This window comes from Hoplias malabaricus, chromosome 4 (genome assembly GCF_029633855.1).
Source record: "Hoplias malabaricus isolate fHopMal1 chromosome 4, fHopMal1.hap1, whole genome shotgun sequence".
Classification (NCBI taxonomy): domain Eukaryota; kingdom Metazoa; phylum Chordata; class Actinopteri; order Characiformes; family Erythrinidae; genus Hoplias; species Hoplias malabaricus.
The window spans coordinates 66,864,639-66,878,678 of record NC_089803.1 but is presented as its reverse complement, the minus strand read 5'-3'; the positions used below and the strand labels follow the sequence as shown (position 1 = coordinate 66,878,678).

General features: G+C 42.0%; 1 protein-coding gene across 1 annotated transcript in view; it reads right to left on the bottom strand.

Annotated features, from left to right (window-relative positions):
- Nucleotides 1–61: 61 nt before the first annotated feature.
- Nucleotides 62–14,040, bottom strand: part of ptprr (protein tyrosine phosphatase receptor type R) — a 58,995-nt gene continuing 45,016 nt past the window's right edge. Inside the window, exons 7-14 of the mRNA XM_066668079.1 lie at nt 12,740–12,929; nt 12,371–12,455; nt 9,424–9,503; nt 7,282–7,419; nt 7,087–7,197; nt 6,152–6,309; nt 4,349–4,462; nt 62–3,291 (exon numbers count right to left, since the gene is read on the bottom strand). Of these exons, the coding sequence (XP_066524176.1) occupies nt 3,198–3,291; nt 4,349–4,462; nt 6,152–6,309; nt 7,087–7,197; nt 7,282–7,419; nt 9,424–9,503; nt 12,371–12,455; nt 12,740–12,929 (970 nt within the window). The 3' untranslated portion in view covers nt 62–3,197. The remainder of the gene's footprint in view (nt 3,292–4,348; nt 4,463–6,151; nt 6,310–7,086; nt 7,198–7,281; nt 7,420–9,423; nt 9,504–12,370; nt 12,456–12,739; nt 12,930–14,040) is intronic.

Here is a 14,040-nt window from a genome sequence, read left to right as displayed (position 1 = left end):
AGAACAACTCATTTTATCACGTTTACTGATTAGGCAGCCCACAAACAAATCACTGGGTGGGTGGGTGGGCTCCAGATCCCCAAATGAATATGCAATTATAATGAAAAGCCACAATCATCTCATACTGCAACAAAAAGCTGTTCTCCAAAGTAATAGAACACAGGAGCTTTTTAAAGTCAAATCTTCTACATTATTTTACGCCTACTGGTTTGCTATTATGAATAAATAAATAATATCTGCATGTGTCATCAATATTCCAGAGAGGGGGTTAATCATTTTGCAAGGCACTTTGTAGCATGTAGATAGATCCCCTTCCGAATGTCCTTCAATGGTCTGGACCCCAACAACCTCAGAGCGGGTGTTATTTGGGTAGTGGATCATTCTCAGAGCTGCAGTGAGAATGGCAAATGGTTGGGTGTGAGCCCGTGTGGCTGTGTAAATCAGACGCAGCGATGCAGCTGTGGTTCTTATATGTATTCACACATACAACACTACCTGATTCACACCAGAAATGTGTGATGGGCTGTTTATTTCTGCGGGTGACTGTCTGTGAGAAGTGTGGTGTGTTCTCCCTGTGTCTGCATGGGTTTCCTCCGGGTGACTGTCTGTGAGAAGTGTGGTGTGTTCTCCCTGTGTCTGCGTGGGTTTTCTCCGGGTGACTGTCTGTGAGGAGTGCGGTGTGTTCTCACTGTGTCTGCATGGGTTTCCTCCAGGTGACTGTCTGTGAGGAGTGTGGTGTGTTCTCACTGTGTCTGCGTGGGTTTCCTCCAGGTGACTGTCTGTGAGGAGTGTGGTGTGTTCTCCCCGTGTCTGTGGGGGTTTCCTCCAGGTGCTCCGGTTTCCTCCCACAGTCCAAAAACACACGTTGGTAGGTGGATTGGTGACTCATATGTGTGTGAGTGTGTGAGTGAATGTGTGTGTGTGTGTGTTGCCCTGTGAAGGACTGGCGCCCCCTCCAGGGTGTATTCCTGCCTTGCTCCCAATGATTCCAGGTAGGCTCTTGACCCACCGCGACCCTGAACTGGTAAAGCGCTTACAGATAATGAATGAATGAATTTATTTATTTATTTAACACATTGTAAAAACAAGAAAAATATTTTCTGTCATAATACATTACTTTCATTTGTATCTGAGGCTCCAGCAGCTCTGGACATAAAAAAAATAAGAAAAGAAAACAAACAAACAAACAAACAAAAAAACAGTTCACCTCTAAAATGGAGGTGAGTGTTTTGGTTTAAAAAGCTGTGGTCCATGAAGCACTTCACTAATCTACAACTTATTTTCATTTACATTCTCTTCCAAAAAGTCAACCAAAGTTTAACAATAAAAACTGTGTTTGTGTTTAGTTCAACCAAAAAATAAATAAATAAATAAATAAAGAATAGATATCACATTAACGTTGTGTCTCGGCTGGGCAGTGGATCTACTGCAAAGGGAATGGTCATCCAACCAAAAAATATTCAGTCAACAGTGTCCAGTGTTAATCAGTGAGGTAGGTGTGTCTAACAAAGTGGACAGCGAGTGCGCACAGGGTTTAAAACTCCAGCAGCGCTGCTGTGTCTGATCCACTCACACCAATGCAGCACACAACTAACACACACTCACACTAACCACCACGTCAGTGTCACTGCAGCGCTGAGAATGATCCACCACCCAAATCATATCTGGTGTGTGGGAGTCCTGACCTTTGATGAACAGGGTAAGGGTAGGTTTGCACTAAGAAAGTATGCAGAGTAACAGATGAATTTGATTAGCGGTAAGGAGCTGACAAAATGACAATGAGTGTAGAGTAAACTGGACGTGTTATTCAGGTTGAATAATATTCTCATCAATTGTCTGAACAGCAATCATTTCCCATTACTGAGACTAAGCTGCTAATCTGAGCCACGTGGATGAAATTACAGAAAGCTGAGCGACTAGTGATATTCCCAAAGCAGCCACTTGCCACAGTTTTACACATTTAATATTTTCTTTGCATGTGAAATACATTTGTACAGAAGAGAAACAGCTGAATCAGCTTCTTGTGTCTGAATCTGTGGTGGAATAAAATTCCCTGTGATGTGGATGGTCAATATTTGGGCGTTTTCACATAATTTTTTAATAGATTTCACCTTAGACGACAAAAAACATATTATTAACCTGGTTATAAATGATGCGTCTACGTCCTAAGTCCTTTTATACCATATAGGATACAGTGATCAAAATCTTGAGGGCTGGAATCATGCAGGATAGACTCACCTCTAACTCAGATGTAAAAATATCAAACTGGTATTCAGATTAAAATGTACAAAAATAACCGCCATAATTAGCATTACATTTACATATATATGTTTTAAACTCTGATATACAAAGTACAATTCTGTATATTTCAAACTGCACCACGGACATTATTGTATAACCCTCCCTCTCTCATCAAATTGTTAAGAAAATAATACAAGAGCTGGAATAGCAGATCTACACCTGTCTATTGTGGTCAACAAACATGACGGTCAAATACTGAACGTTATGTAATCCTGCTATTGACTTTTGTGCATTTGGCTTAAATAACACCTTAAACTAACAAACTTTGGCATTTTTTTTACAGAGAAAACTCCACTCCCTGCCTGACTTTTGATTTGAACATTCATGCTGGACTTTTAGGCCATTGATTCTTGTTTTTGTACTAGTGCCTTCACTGAAGTGAGAATGAAATCTGCAGAGACTAACGACTCCTGGATGACTCCTGGTGATGCGTTTAACAGTCTTCATATACATTGTGCACGGAGTTATTGATCACTATAGACCCTTGAATTGAACACTAGTACCGTCAGCCATGAAGTGGACAAAGGGTCAAGGGCTGGTTAATCACGTAGGGTGACTTCATTTGAGGTGGACACAAGGGTCTTTAGAGGCAGACAAAGTTCCTCCAGAGTAAGAGAGAAGAACAAACAAACAAAAAAAAAAAAGCACATCACATTCGCTGATAAGTCTGTTGAGATTCTTGAGAGGTATGATCACCACAAGCCTAGACCATAAGGTCATCAAGATCCAACTTAAAAAAACAAAAAAACAAACAAATCCCATCCGTTATAAGACCTCCTGCTCTGTGTGGCACGCCTTGTGGCAAAATGAGAACTCTTTGACCCTTGAGAGATTATTCTTCCTGGTAGAATATGTGCAGAAATCTTATACCGTCCTCCTCTCGCCTCCGTTCGTGTTCACTGCCCAGCGTCTGCTGACAGGCGGCTCTCGTAGAGATGCAAGGCATGGTGGACAAACTCGTATTGTTCTTCAGTTTGGATCATTCCGCCCCTGAGAAACACCATTACATCATTACATATGACATCAGGAATGGATCTGCTACAATTTTCATTTCTTTTCTTAAAACTAATTTGGTGAAATGTCTATAACATTGCTTTGTAAGTGGGAGATCCACTGGCCCCTTCACAAACAACAAAGCGATCTGATTTTTTAAATCAGGTGAGTCAGGCTTCAAAGAAGAATTATAGTCACTTTAAAAAATCTTAACTATGGCTGGTTCAAAGAAAATACTATATTTGTTTACTATTATCAAGTGCGACCATATTTCAGCACCATACAAGTTAGCATCACGGGCATCCAGGAACAAACAAGCTCACGTCTACCAAAATAATTGGTTGTAGACGGCTGACTGGCTAAATTACATTCTATTACATTTAAAATACACCCTACATGCATATTTATAACATACAGCTTTGCTGATTAGTGTGTGAATTCTCAGAGAATGTACCCACTTCCTGGAGTAATGGGGGTGCCCCCGTTTGTGCTTGTGTTACAACCGACACAGCCCAGTAGACTCAGGAAGTCTTTAAATGTCTGAAACTGAAAAGGTGGCGAGAGGAAACGCCAACCCAGACAAACAGGGAAAGTCTCGCACCTTGTGCAATCCTGAGAGACAACCATTAGCTCAGGAGTCTGGAGGGTGGGGTGTGTGGAAAAAATAACTAGCTTTAATTCATAATATTGCTTTTGCATAAAGATTCAAAGTTACTTTTTATGTTGTAATTTGTTTTTATGAACATTTGTTGAGGCTTTCTTTCTTGGGGAATGCATTTATTTTTTTCAAGAGACTGTTTGAGTTCCTTCAGTCCACAGTTCTGATCATTATCTGCTTGTAATTGGTTTAGTTAATTGTAGCGTTTATAAAATGCGACTGACTGTTTTTAAATCATAATTTAAACAAACTGACAAAAAACTCAATTTTTACATTTTAATTGCCTATTAACTACCAACACTTTATTATATGTCATTAAAGTTCCATTTGTGTATGGATTTTTCAAACTGCTCTTTACCCTGAAGAGTATTAAGGGTTTGTTTACTGATGATGTACCTGTCTGCTCTCAGCTGGCAGACGATACTAAGGACATCCACCACTCCCTCCAGACGCAGCTGACGACAGCCTATTGTTGTGGCAATGAAACACCCCGTCCGACCAATTCCAGCACTGCAGACCACAAAAACAGACTTTCAAAGAGATACATATATGGCATTTATGAAATGCAACAAAAAACATATTAGCTTTTATGCTTATCATAGGCGAGCAATCCCAATGAGTTATATCAGCCTTTTAAAAGTTCAAAGCTACTGTCACTAAACCCAGAGCAAACATGGTCATAAGTTGCCAATGAATGATGAGCAAACAGATTCCCATGATGATTTACACAAGATGAAACTGCAGATGAAAAAGAAGCTTAAACCACAATCAAATTAACACGATAGTGACTCAAAGCTTCTATCAAAACAACACTTGTGTAGGAGTTTAAAAGTATCTAGTTCAAAAGCTCTCTTAAGAACACATTTCCCTAGAGAACAGCAGAAGAACATTTTAGTATCGGGTATCTATCATCAAAGACTTGTTAGGGCTGGGTTTTCTCAGAGGAGAGCACTTTACAGCTCAAGTGCCTGGCTAAACGAAGAAAACGACATCCTTTGTGGGAAAAAAAAAAAAAAAAAAAAATATATATATATATATATATATATATATGAATTGTGCTGAATTACTGTTTTGTATATATACTTATATACAAATATGAACTTAACTACATCGTCACATCAACCAAGGGATGACTACAAAAGAACAGTGGTAAGAATTTTACCCATAAATGTATTTGTGTATACAGTAATCCCTCGTTTTTCGCGGGGGATGCGTTCCAAGACCACTCGCGAAAAACGACCCAGTAAACATTTAGCTGTTGATTCAACGTTGAAATAACGTAATGACTGCCGTCTAATCAACGTTCTCTTGAGGTTGAAAATGAAAGTTGAAACGACGACTATTAGACGTATTTTGGACGTCCATTGACGTTATTAATTGGTCACCACTTAACTAACTTATTAAGATGGATTTTGGACGTTCATTGACGTTTAAAATATGTCCTTGACAGACAGACTACTTTTAGACCTATTCTGAACGTCCAGGGACGTTCCTTGTTTACTGGAGAATTTCCGCGAAGTAGAGGAAAGATATTTTTTTATGTATTTAACGAGTATTTGGACTTTTAAAACCCTCCCTGTTACTGTTAACAACCCACCCTTTGCATTAAACAGTCATTCTCTAATGTTTTTCAGCTGGAACTACATGTGATATCCTACCAGTTTCTTTAATAGAGTAATTGCTAAGCTGTGATTTAGCGTAAGTTCACTCGGATGTGGGCATTAACAATACATGTCCTGTACGTAAGAAATACTTAGGTTTTTCCTAGATTTCCCCTCAATATCCGTGATATAGCGGCCATAAGCCCCCTTGAAAAACCCGCGAAGTAGCGAATCCGTGAAAGATGAACCGCGAAGTAGCGAGGGATTACTGTAATTAAAGTAGTTGGGAACAAACACATCATGTCAAGGTAAACTAAGAAGTGACTGTTGATGGGAATTATAGGAACGTCAAACTCTGCAGTGCTGCAGTTGCTCAAGGATGTGGTGTAGTATCCCGGGCACTGTTTAGTGTCCTCACTCTTCAGTGCATTAGACCTAATATATATTTATTTAATTCACTGCAGAAATGTGATGGTAACAGCTCTCCACTTCAAAGGCGTAATCATGTAAAAGTGGATGCGGTTTGAGATAAATCATCAGCATGAAAATTCATCCCTATCTGTCCCTGGAGAAAAAATGCTTGTTTCAAACACTGTACCTGCAGTGAACAATGACAGGACCTTGGGATCCAGAAGCCTCTCTGGTTTCTTCAACATCAGTCATGAGCTGCAGCAGTGGCCCGGCACTGTCTGGGGTTTTATGGTCCGGCCATGATGTGTACCAGTAGTGATAGACTTTACGACTCTGGCCTCCTTGCTGAAATGACACAAATAAACAGCCATGAGAGGGACTGAAAATGTCATTAAAAAAATGCAATTCATTTGTGTGTTATCCCTGTGTCCGTGGGGGTTTCCTCCGGGTGCTCCGGTTTCCTCCCACAGTCCAAAAGCACACGTTGGTAGGTGAATTGGCGACTCAAAAGTGTCCGTGAGTGTGCGAGTGTTTGTGTTGCCCTGTGAAGGACTAGCGCCCCCTCCAGGGTGTATTCCCGCCTTGCGTCCAATGATTCCAGGTAGGCTCTGGACCCACCGTAACCCTGAACTGGATAAGCGCTTACAGATAATGAATGAATGAATTTGAAAACCAGTCGTTTAACTACCCAGAATCATCTGTCAAGAGGTGGTAACACACCTTGGAGGGGGCGCCGGTCTTTTGCAGGGCGACACACTCACACCTATGGACACCTTAGAGAACCATTCACCTACCAACGTGTGTATTTTGGAGTGTATACTCGGAGGAAACCCATGCAGACATGGAGAGAACACCTCACAGTCACACGGAGCAGGGCACGAACCCACAACCCCAGGACCCAGGAGCTGTGTTCTATAATTACATTAATTCATTCATACATTGATGATGCCCTCTTTCTGGTGCTACCCTTTATTATTACCCTTCTATTTAAGCCATCAATAAGAATGCATTAATCCAGATTTCCTTGGGAAAAATTGGGTTTAGGGAAGGGACTCCAAACCCATCTGGAAAATCATATTTCAACATGTTATATTTCTGTTATATTACTGAAAAAGTACATACTTTGAGCGTGAGGGTGCGGACCATGTAGTGCTCACATTCCCTCACATTGCTGACCAGGACCTCCACCTTTCCATAAATCCCTCTTTTCTCAGGCCAATACAAAACACACTTCTGTAACCACAAGACAATGTAGAGTAAGTACAACATCATGATGTAACACTGTACAAAAGCATTCTGAAGTTAGAAGCACATCACCTCATTCTTCTCCTTCAGTTTGGTGATCATAACAATGACAGGGGAGTCCTCTTGCCAGGCCATCTGCCAGAAGTCATTCACTGTGTTGATCATGGGACCTTGTGTGGCAATGTAAGCCTTCTCGTCTCCCTGATAACCCTTAGGAAAATTAAATGGAGATTGAAAACATCTGACTGCATTTTACTATTATATTTACTTACGTTTCTGCGGCAGTATTCTGTGGAATTTAATTGCTACTAAAACCTAGGTATAAATTAGCAATAGCTTTTCAAAGAAGCACTGATGGCACATCCTTTAATAATACTTCACCGTTTAACTGACACTCTTTTTCAAAGTGTTTATGCATGTTGCATAAATATAGAGTTATGACTCTTTCCCAAGGACAAGGGCAATTAATCAAATCCCAGTCTGCTGCACCGAGGGCAGTAGAACACTACACTTCAACAACTAGAAATAGAAGAAATCATAGCAACTAGAACTATGCACAGGCTGTGGAGAAAGACTGAAAAATGATTTACAACTTTTAAAACTTCTGAAATCTTGCCTAGAACTCATATAGCACTGGCAGTGTTACTGTTACTCAATTTCAATTGTGGTTCTCTTGTAGAAAGTTAGAAATGTATTTACAGTTTGCAGTTCAACCTGTTGGATTTGTTTGTGTGTGTTAGAAAAGGTTTTACAAAAGAATCTTCATCAACAGCTCCGCCGAAGCCTAAGGACAATGTTTCACCAACCGCCCCGGAATCTGTGTGTGTGTGTGTGTGTGTGTGTGTATTTGTGTTTTCTCTCTACAGGGTTCCTCTCTTGTTCCTATCCTGTTTTCATCCATTGTATGTACAGTGAAATAATAAAGCAAAATCACAGTCTTAAACATTTCTAACAGGCCTGTTTAGCACGGGAGGAGTTTAGTCATCGTTAATTAGGATTTCACTGGTTTCCGGATACGTGCATCGACTGACAACAAGAGCACACAGTTCCGGAGAGGAACAGAGAGAAAACAGATTGCTAATGAAAGTCAAAATGCTGAAAATGTTCTTCTGAAAGTAAGGCACAAACCTTTATGAGTTCCTATTTGTTCAAATCAAACAGAGCAAGCTATGATCCCAGCTTTGAGTTTAAATAGAGTAGGGCTTCACATTAATTATTAGTCACATAAAAAATTGGTACCCTTCCTGTATCCATAGTAATCCATCCTAAAATGTCACATATTTAACTACTAATTATTTTCTGTTATCGCATGTTCGGAGACTGTGAGGCCATAGAAAACAATGCTGCTTTTTTCCCAAAACTGAGAAAGAAAAGAGGATACTGTACAAGTTACATTTAATTTAATATGTCCCCTAAGGTACAAATGATAGTAAATGAAGGTATTTTCTGAAGCATGTGTTGATTTAGACTTACTTTTATTTTTGTATTTATTCTTTAATAGTGTGAGTACAGACTTAAAAACAGAGTTAATACTATGTCATATTTACAATGGAAAATAAAGGGCATTAATATGCATTTGCTCTCCACTACCTCCCTGATCATCTCGTCTTTTATGGAGTAAAGGTGTGTAAGTTAAGGCAGGATGTATGGAGTCAATACAGTCAAAGGCAAAGCAATTTGGTACAATTGTTTCCTATGTGAAGGAATGTACCCTATAGGGTACCACCCAGCCCCAGCGTCCGCACACTCAAAAGTGCCATTTTTTCTGAGTATGTGTGTGTGTGTGTGTGTGTGTGTGTGTGTGTGTGTTGATGCTTCTCATCTTGGACTGAGAGTGTTATTTCAGAGTGGCCCTGGTCGGTGTGCTACTGTAATGAGTAAAGCCAGGGCAGTGAAAACTGAAGAACAAATTGAACTTCCTGCTGAAGGATGTCGCTCTATTGTATGGAAGGCCAAAAGGACATTACGAGTGAATTTAAGAGTTCCTGTGTTACTCCTCTGGTCATTCTTTGAGCCCGTGCCTATGGTAGCAAAATAAACATTTTCTCCCATGATTTATTACTGCATCATGTAAGTTGAAATGTTTATTTTTTTAATGACAAGAAACTAATACAAATGACACCAAGGAAAGTTTATACAGTTCTATTATGAATTGTAAAGATAAGCTAAAAGTTTTTGGGATGAAATGAAAGATTCATTAATATATGAACTTACTCGTATGTAGTTGGCATTGATATAACTGCTCAGAGGATCACAGCTGTTCTTGCTCTTCAGAAGGACTCTCGAATGAGGATCTGACATGAAAAATTAATCATTAAATTAGTAAAAAATAGAGTTATTAGCATGTCAAGTCTGATCAGAAGATTCACTGTAGTGGTAAAAAAAAAGGAGTGTGGTGTGTTCTCCCTGTGTCCGCGTGGGTTTCCTCCGGGTGACTGTCTGTGAGGAGTGTGGTGTGTTCTCTCTGTGTCTGCGTGGGTTTCCTCCGGGTGACTGTCAGTGAAGAGTGTGGTGTGTTCTCCCTGTGTCTGCGTGGGTTTCCTCCGGGTGACTATCTGTGAGGAGTGTGGTGTGTTCTCTCTGTGTCTGCGTGGGTTTCCTCCGGGTGACTATCAGTGAAGAGTGTGGTGTGTTCTCCCTGTGTCTGCGTGGGTTTCCTCCAGGTGACTGTCTGTGAGGGGTGTGGTGTGTTCTCTCTGTGTCTGCGTGGGTTTCCTCCGGGTGACTGTCAGTGAGGAGTGTGGTGTGTTCTCTCTGTGTCTGCGTGGGTTTCCTCCAGGTGACTGTCTGTGAGGAGTGTGGTGTGTTCTCCCTGTGTCTGCGTGGGTTTCCTCCGGGTGACTGTCAGTGAAGAGTGTGGTGTGTTCTCTCTGTGTCTGTGTGGGTTTCCTCCGGGTGACTGTCTGTGAGGAGTGTGGTGTGTTCTCCCTGTGTCTGCGTGGGTTTCCTCCAGGTGACTGTCAGTGAGGAGTGTGGTGTGTTCTCTCTGTGTCTGCGTGGGTTTCCTCCGGGTGACTGTCTGTGAGGAGTGTGGTGTGATCTCCCTGTGTCTGCGTGGGTTTCCTCCGGGTGCTCCGGTTTCTTCCGACAGTCCATAAACACACGTTGGTAGGTGGATTGGCGACTCAAAAGTGTCCATAGGTGTGAGTGTGTGTGTGTGTGTGTGTGTGCGTCTGTGTTGCCCTGTGAAGGACTGGCGCCCCCTCCAGGGTGTATTATCGCCTTGCGCCCAATAGTTCCAGGTAGGCTCTGGACCCACCGCAACCCTGAACTGGATAAGGGTTACAGATAATGAATGAATGAATGAATGAAAACTAAGAGCCCATACTACTGTGCAGCTGAAGACTTTTATTATGGAAGTAAACCTAGAACAAAGGGGTCTCTTAGGTGCTAAAACGAAAATCACAATCTAAAGATCACTGATCCACAGTGAATAAAAAAAAACATCCTGTTTTTCGCCCGGGCTCTCGAGATGTTTGACAGTTCATCTCAGGAATGTTCATCTCCAGTGTGAGAAGACAATGCAGAAAAAGGGCCTTTCTGCTGCAGCTCAATCGCAGAAACTTGGGAGGGGGGCAAAACTGGAGAGGGGTGTCATTTCTTTTTGTCTTCCCATCGGTATGGTGATCACCGTAGGAACACACCACTCGCCTGTGTGCCAGTTTCAACATTTGGTTCACTTCCAAACCACTTTTACCCCTCTATTTTTACTGTTAATCAGTCAGGCCTGTTGGAGGGACGGAAGGTATACTGCCTTGCGCATATTGATAAGAGAACCCCTCCCCTACATGCTCAATGTTCCCAAAACGGGAAGCTGTTAGCAGGCCAAGCGGCCTAGCCTGCAGGTTACATAACGGCGCAAACGTCCCTTAAAGCGAGCCAGCCTTCGGGAACAAGATGTCCCAGAGCCTAATTGTATTGTTCGTGTAAGAGCAGAGGAAGAGCTTGTTAACCTTAAGACCTACACTTTCTCAGCCAATAAAGAGAGGCCAACCCTTCCTCTGTAAATTGGCTGGATAAGAGGAGGTACAGTAAGAAGGGCTTTGGTTCGTCAGGGTTAGATAACCCACCCATTTCATCATAAATTGTTGCCCCCGTATTAACACTGCCCCGATTTTGATCCTTATAAGAGCAAGGCAGGAATGTCAGGAATACAGGACAAGGAGCAGAGAAACACACGTGATTACCATTTCATAATGAAACTTACATAAGCTTTTCCAAATTAGATGAGTGGTCAACCTCATGACAGTCCGAGAGAACTGATTCAGACAGTCAGACATCTGATAGAACCTGGTAGAACCATACACTTCAGATGTGTTTCAATACTTTTAACACTGTCCTTTATTCCTTTGTCCATTAAACAGAGTTACTGAATTAAACATGTCGTCACTGTCTTTCATATTTGTCCATTTTTTGTTTAGTCCATCATGTGAAAGCAGCAGCTGTCCTCCACGTTTTGGGAAATATCCCATGATGAATCGACCAATAGAAATGCTCCAAAATTACTTTTTTTTTTTAAGTTAAGAAGGTTTTATTCCTTCTTCTGTAAAGTCACTATTTTGGAGATACATTTTTTTCTTTGGACAGCAAAGATATATTAAATGATGTCTCATCTCATCTTCCTCTCCATCCCCCATAACTTCCTCTAACTGTTCCTGGGGGATCCCAGGTGTGTCTGGAGATATGGTCCCTCCAGTGAGCCCTGGGTCTACCCTGGGGCCTCCTCTCAGTTGGCCCTGCCTGGTTTACCCCTTGAATTGGCCAGGATGCATGCTTACTAGATTCCCAAAACACCTCAACTGACTTCTCTAATGCAAAGGAGCAGAGACTCAGCATGGAGCTTGCAGCCATCATTTCAACCTCTGCTTGTGCCCATTAGACACTGGATGGGGGATATGTCTCAGAGAGGGAGATGTAACCCTTGTTTTGAGTCAGTAACTCCAGTACTCTATGATCTTTCTCTAGCGCTCACTCTAATCAGTGTGGACGTCCTGACTCTCTCTGGCTGTGGCATGGTAATGACTAAGGCAGACTCCCTTAATGCGATGTGACGTGGAGTGCAGTAATATATCTCTGTGTCTGTGAACAGCCGCCAAGTAGATGATGGTGCATGATACACAAGCTGGTGATACAGGACTGTGCAGAGTTGGGAGATACTAACTTGGCAAAATGGTCTTGTATCTGTTTTTGGTTCCATGACTGGGAATGTCTAGGTCCTTTGGATCGACAAAGTTCATCGGAATTTCCTGGATGAAGTAAGCAGAGAGTTTTGAGAAAACACAGTTTTTAAATGAGAGCAGAACAATAATTACAATAATTAGGTCACTGTGGCAAAATAAAATGCTAGCTGGATAACTGTGTATGTGATCACTATTTGCCATATGCTTTGTACCTTGCCTGTTCATTTTGCATCAACAAATAAGTTAATATGTGTGTTCTGTTTATCCTCGGTCCCTGTAAGAAAATACGCCTCAGATCTGTTTTTCTGTTCATAAAGAAGAGCACAGTGAAGCATATTTCAGTGACTCACGGCGAACTCGGCCTGCAGTGCTTGGGTGTTAATTGTGACTTCTTGGAGTTGCTGGCGAGAGAGAGTTCGGCTGGCTGACTGCAGGTACTCCTGAGCTGCCCGTTCCCGGGGAGTGACCACTCCACAGTTCAGAGGCTCCACAGAGCCCAGAGCACTCATATCCAGCACCAGGGAAACATTGGAGCCTCGTCTGCAGGCAGAAACCAGTGGACACGTGTCAAGACAGGACAAAAGCACAAGTGGACTCACTTTCCCTGCTCATCAGAACACCAGCTCCAAGGCTAGGATTCAGCGTCATGGAATATGAAACCATTGCATTAGAGCCAAATATTTAGGTAAAAGAAACAGTGGTGAGTATTACATAAACTTAACCAAACCACCCCCACCCCAGCACAATAAGGCCATGCTGTTCTTTCTTTGCCACAGTATCGTTTTGGTGCTTAGGTCAACATGCTGCTGTAGTTACAAGCCTAATGAGGTGGGTCCTAACTCCCTCCATTAAACTGACAGCAGCTCTCAGCTTCGGTGACTATTGTTTGGTCAGGCTTCACCAGTCATTTTAAAAAAAAACAAGAGCCCTGCCTTTAGCATTAGATCAGATCTCCGGTTCAATAACAAACTACCTCCTCATCTGAGAAGGCGGTCTGACAAATGGCTTCAGGTCAACCTCCCCATTCCGCCTGCTTACTGCGTCGGCTAAAATCCAGTAGCACAAAGCCACCCCTCTGCCCCTGAGCCATTTTCTCCTGCTCTATGAGACTATAAAGCAGGTCACCTCTGAAGCAGAAGGGAAGGAAGCCATTCATCAAGTCAAAGAGTCAAGATCTTTAAGTTGCAGCCTAATGTTACTCTTGACCATTTGCAGTCCTTTAATGGGTGTGTCCAGTGCTGCATTTTTCATTTTGAATTTCTCTGACATTTCACAAGTAAAAAATCCTGATACGTTAATGAAATCAGTAACTACTCTTTATACGCACCTACGGCTCAGTATCGTAGTCTGAGAATTACTTTTATTAATGTATAATCATGCTCACTTCTAGGTTAGAAAGATTTTGTACTACTTTCTAAACAACCACATGTAAAGACTATTTCTACTCAGATATGACAGAAATACACATCTTTAAACGTGAGTTTACTCCGGGTGACTGTCTGTGAGGAGTGTGGTGTGTTCTCCCTGTGTCTGCGTGGGTTTCCTCCGGGTGACTGTCTGTGAGGAGTGTGGTGTGTTCTCCCTGTGTCTGCGTGGGTTTCCTCCGGGTGACTGTCTGTGAGGAGTGTGGTGTGTTCTCTCTGTGTCCGCA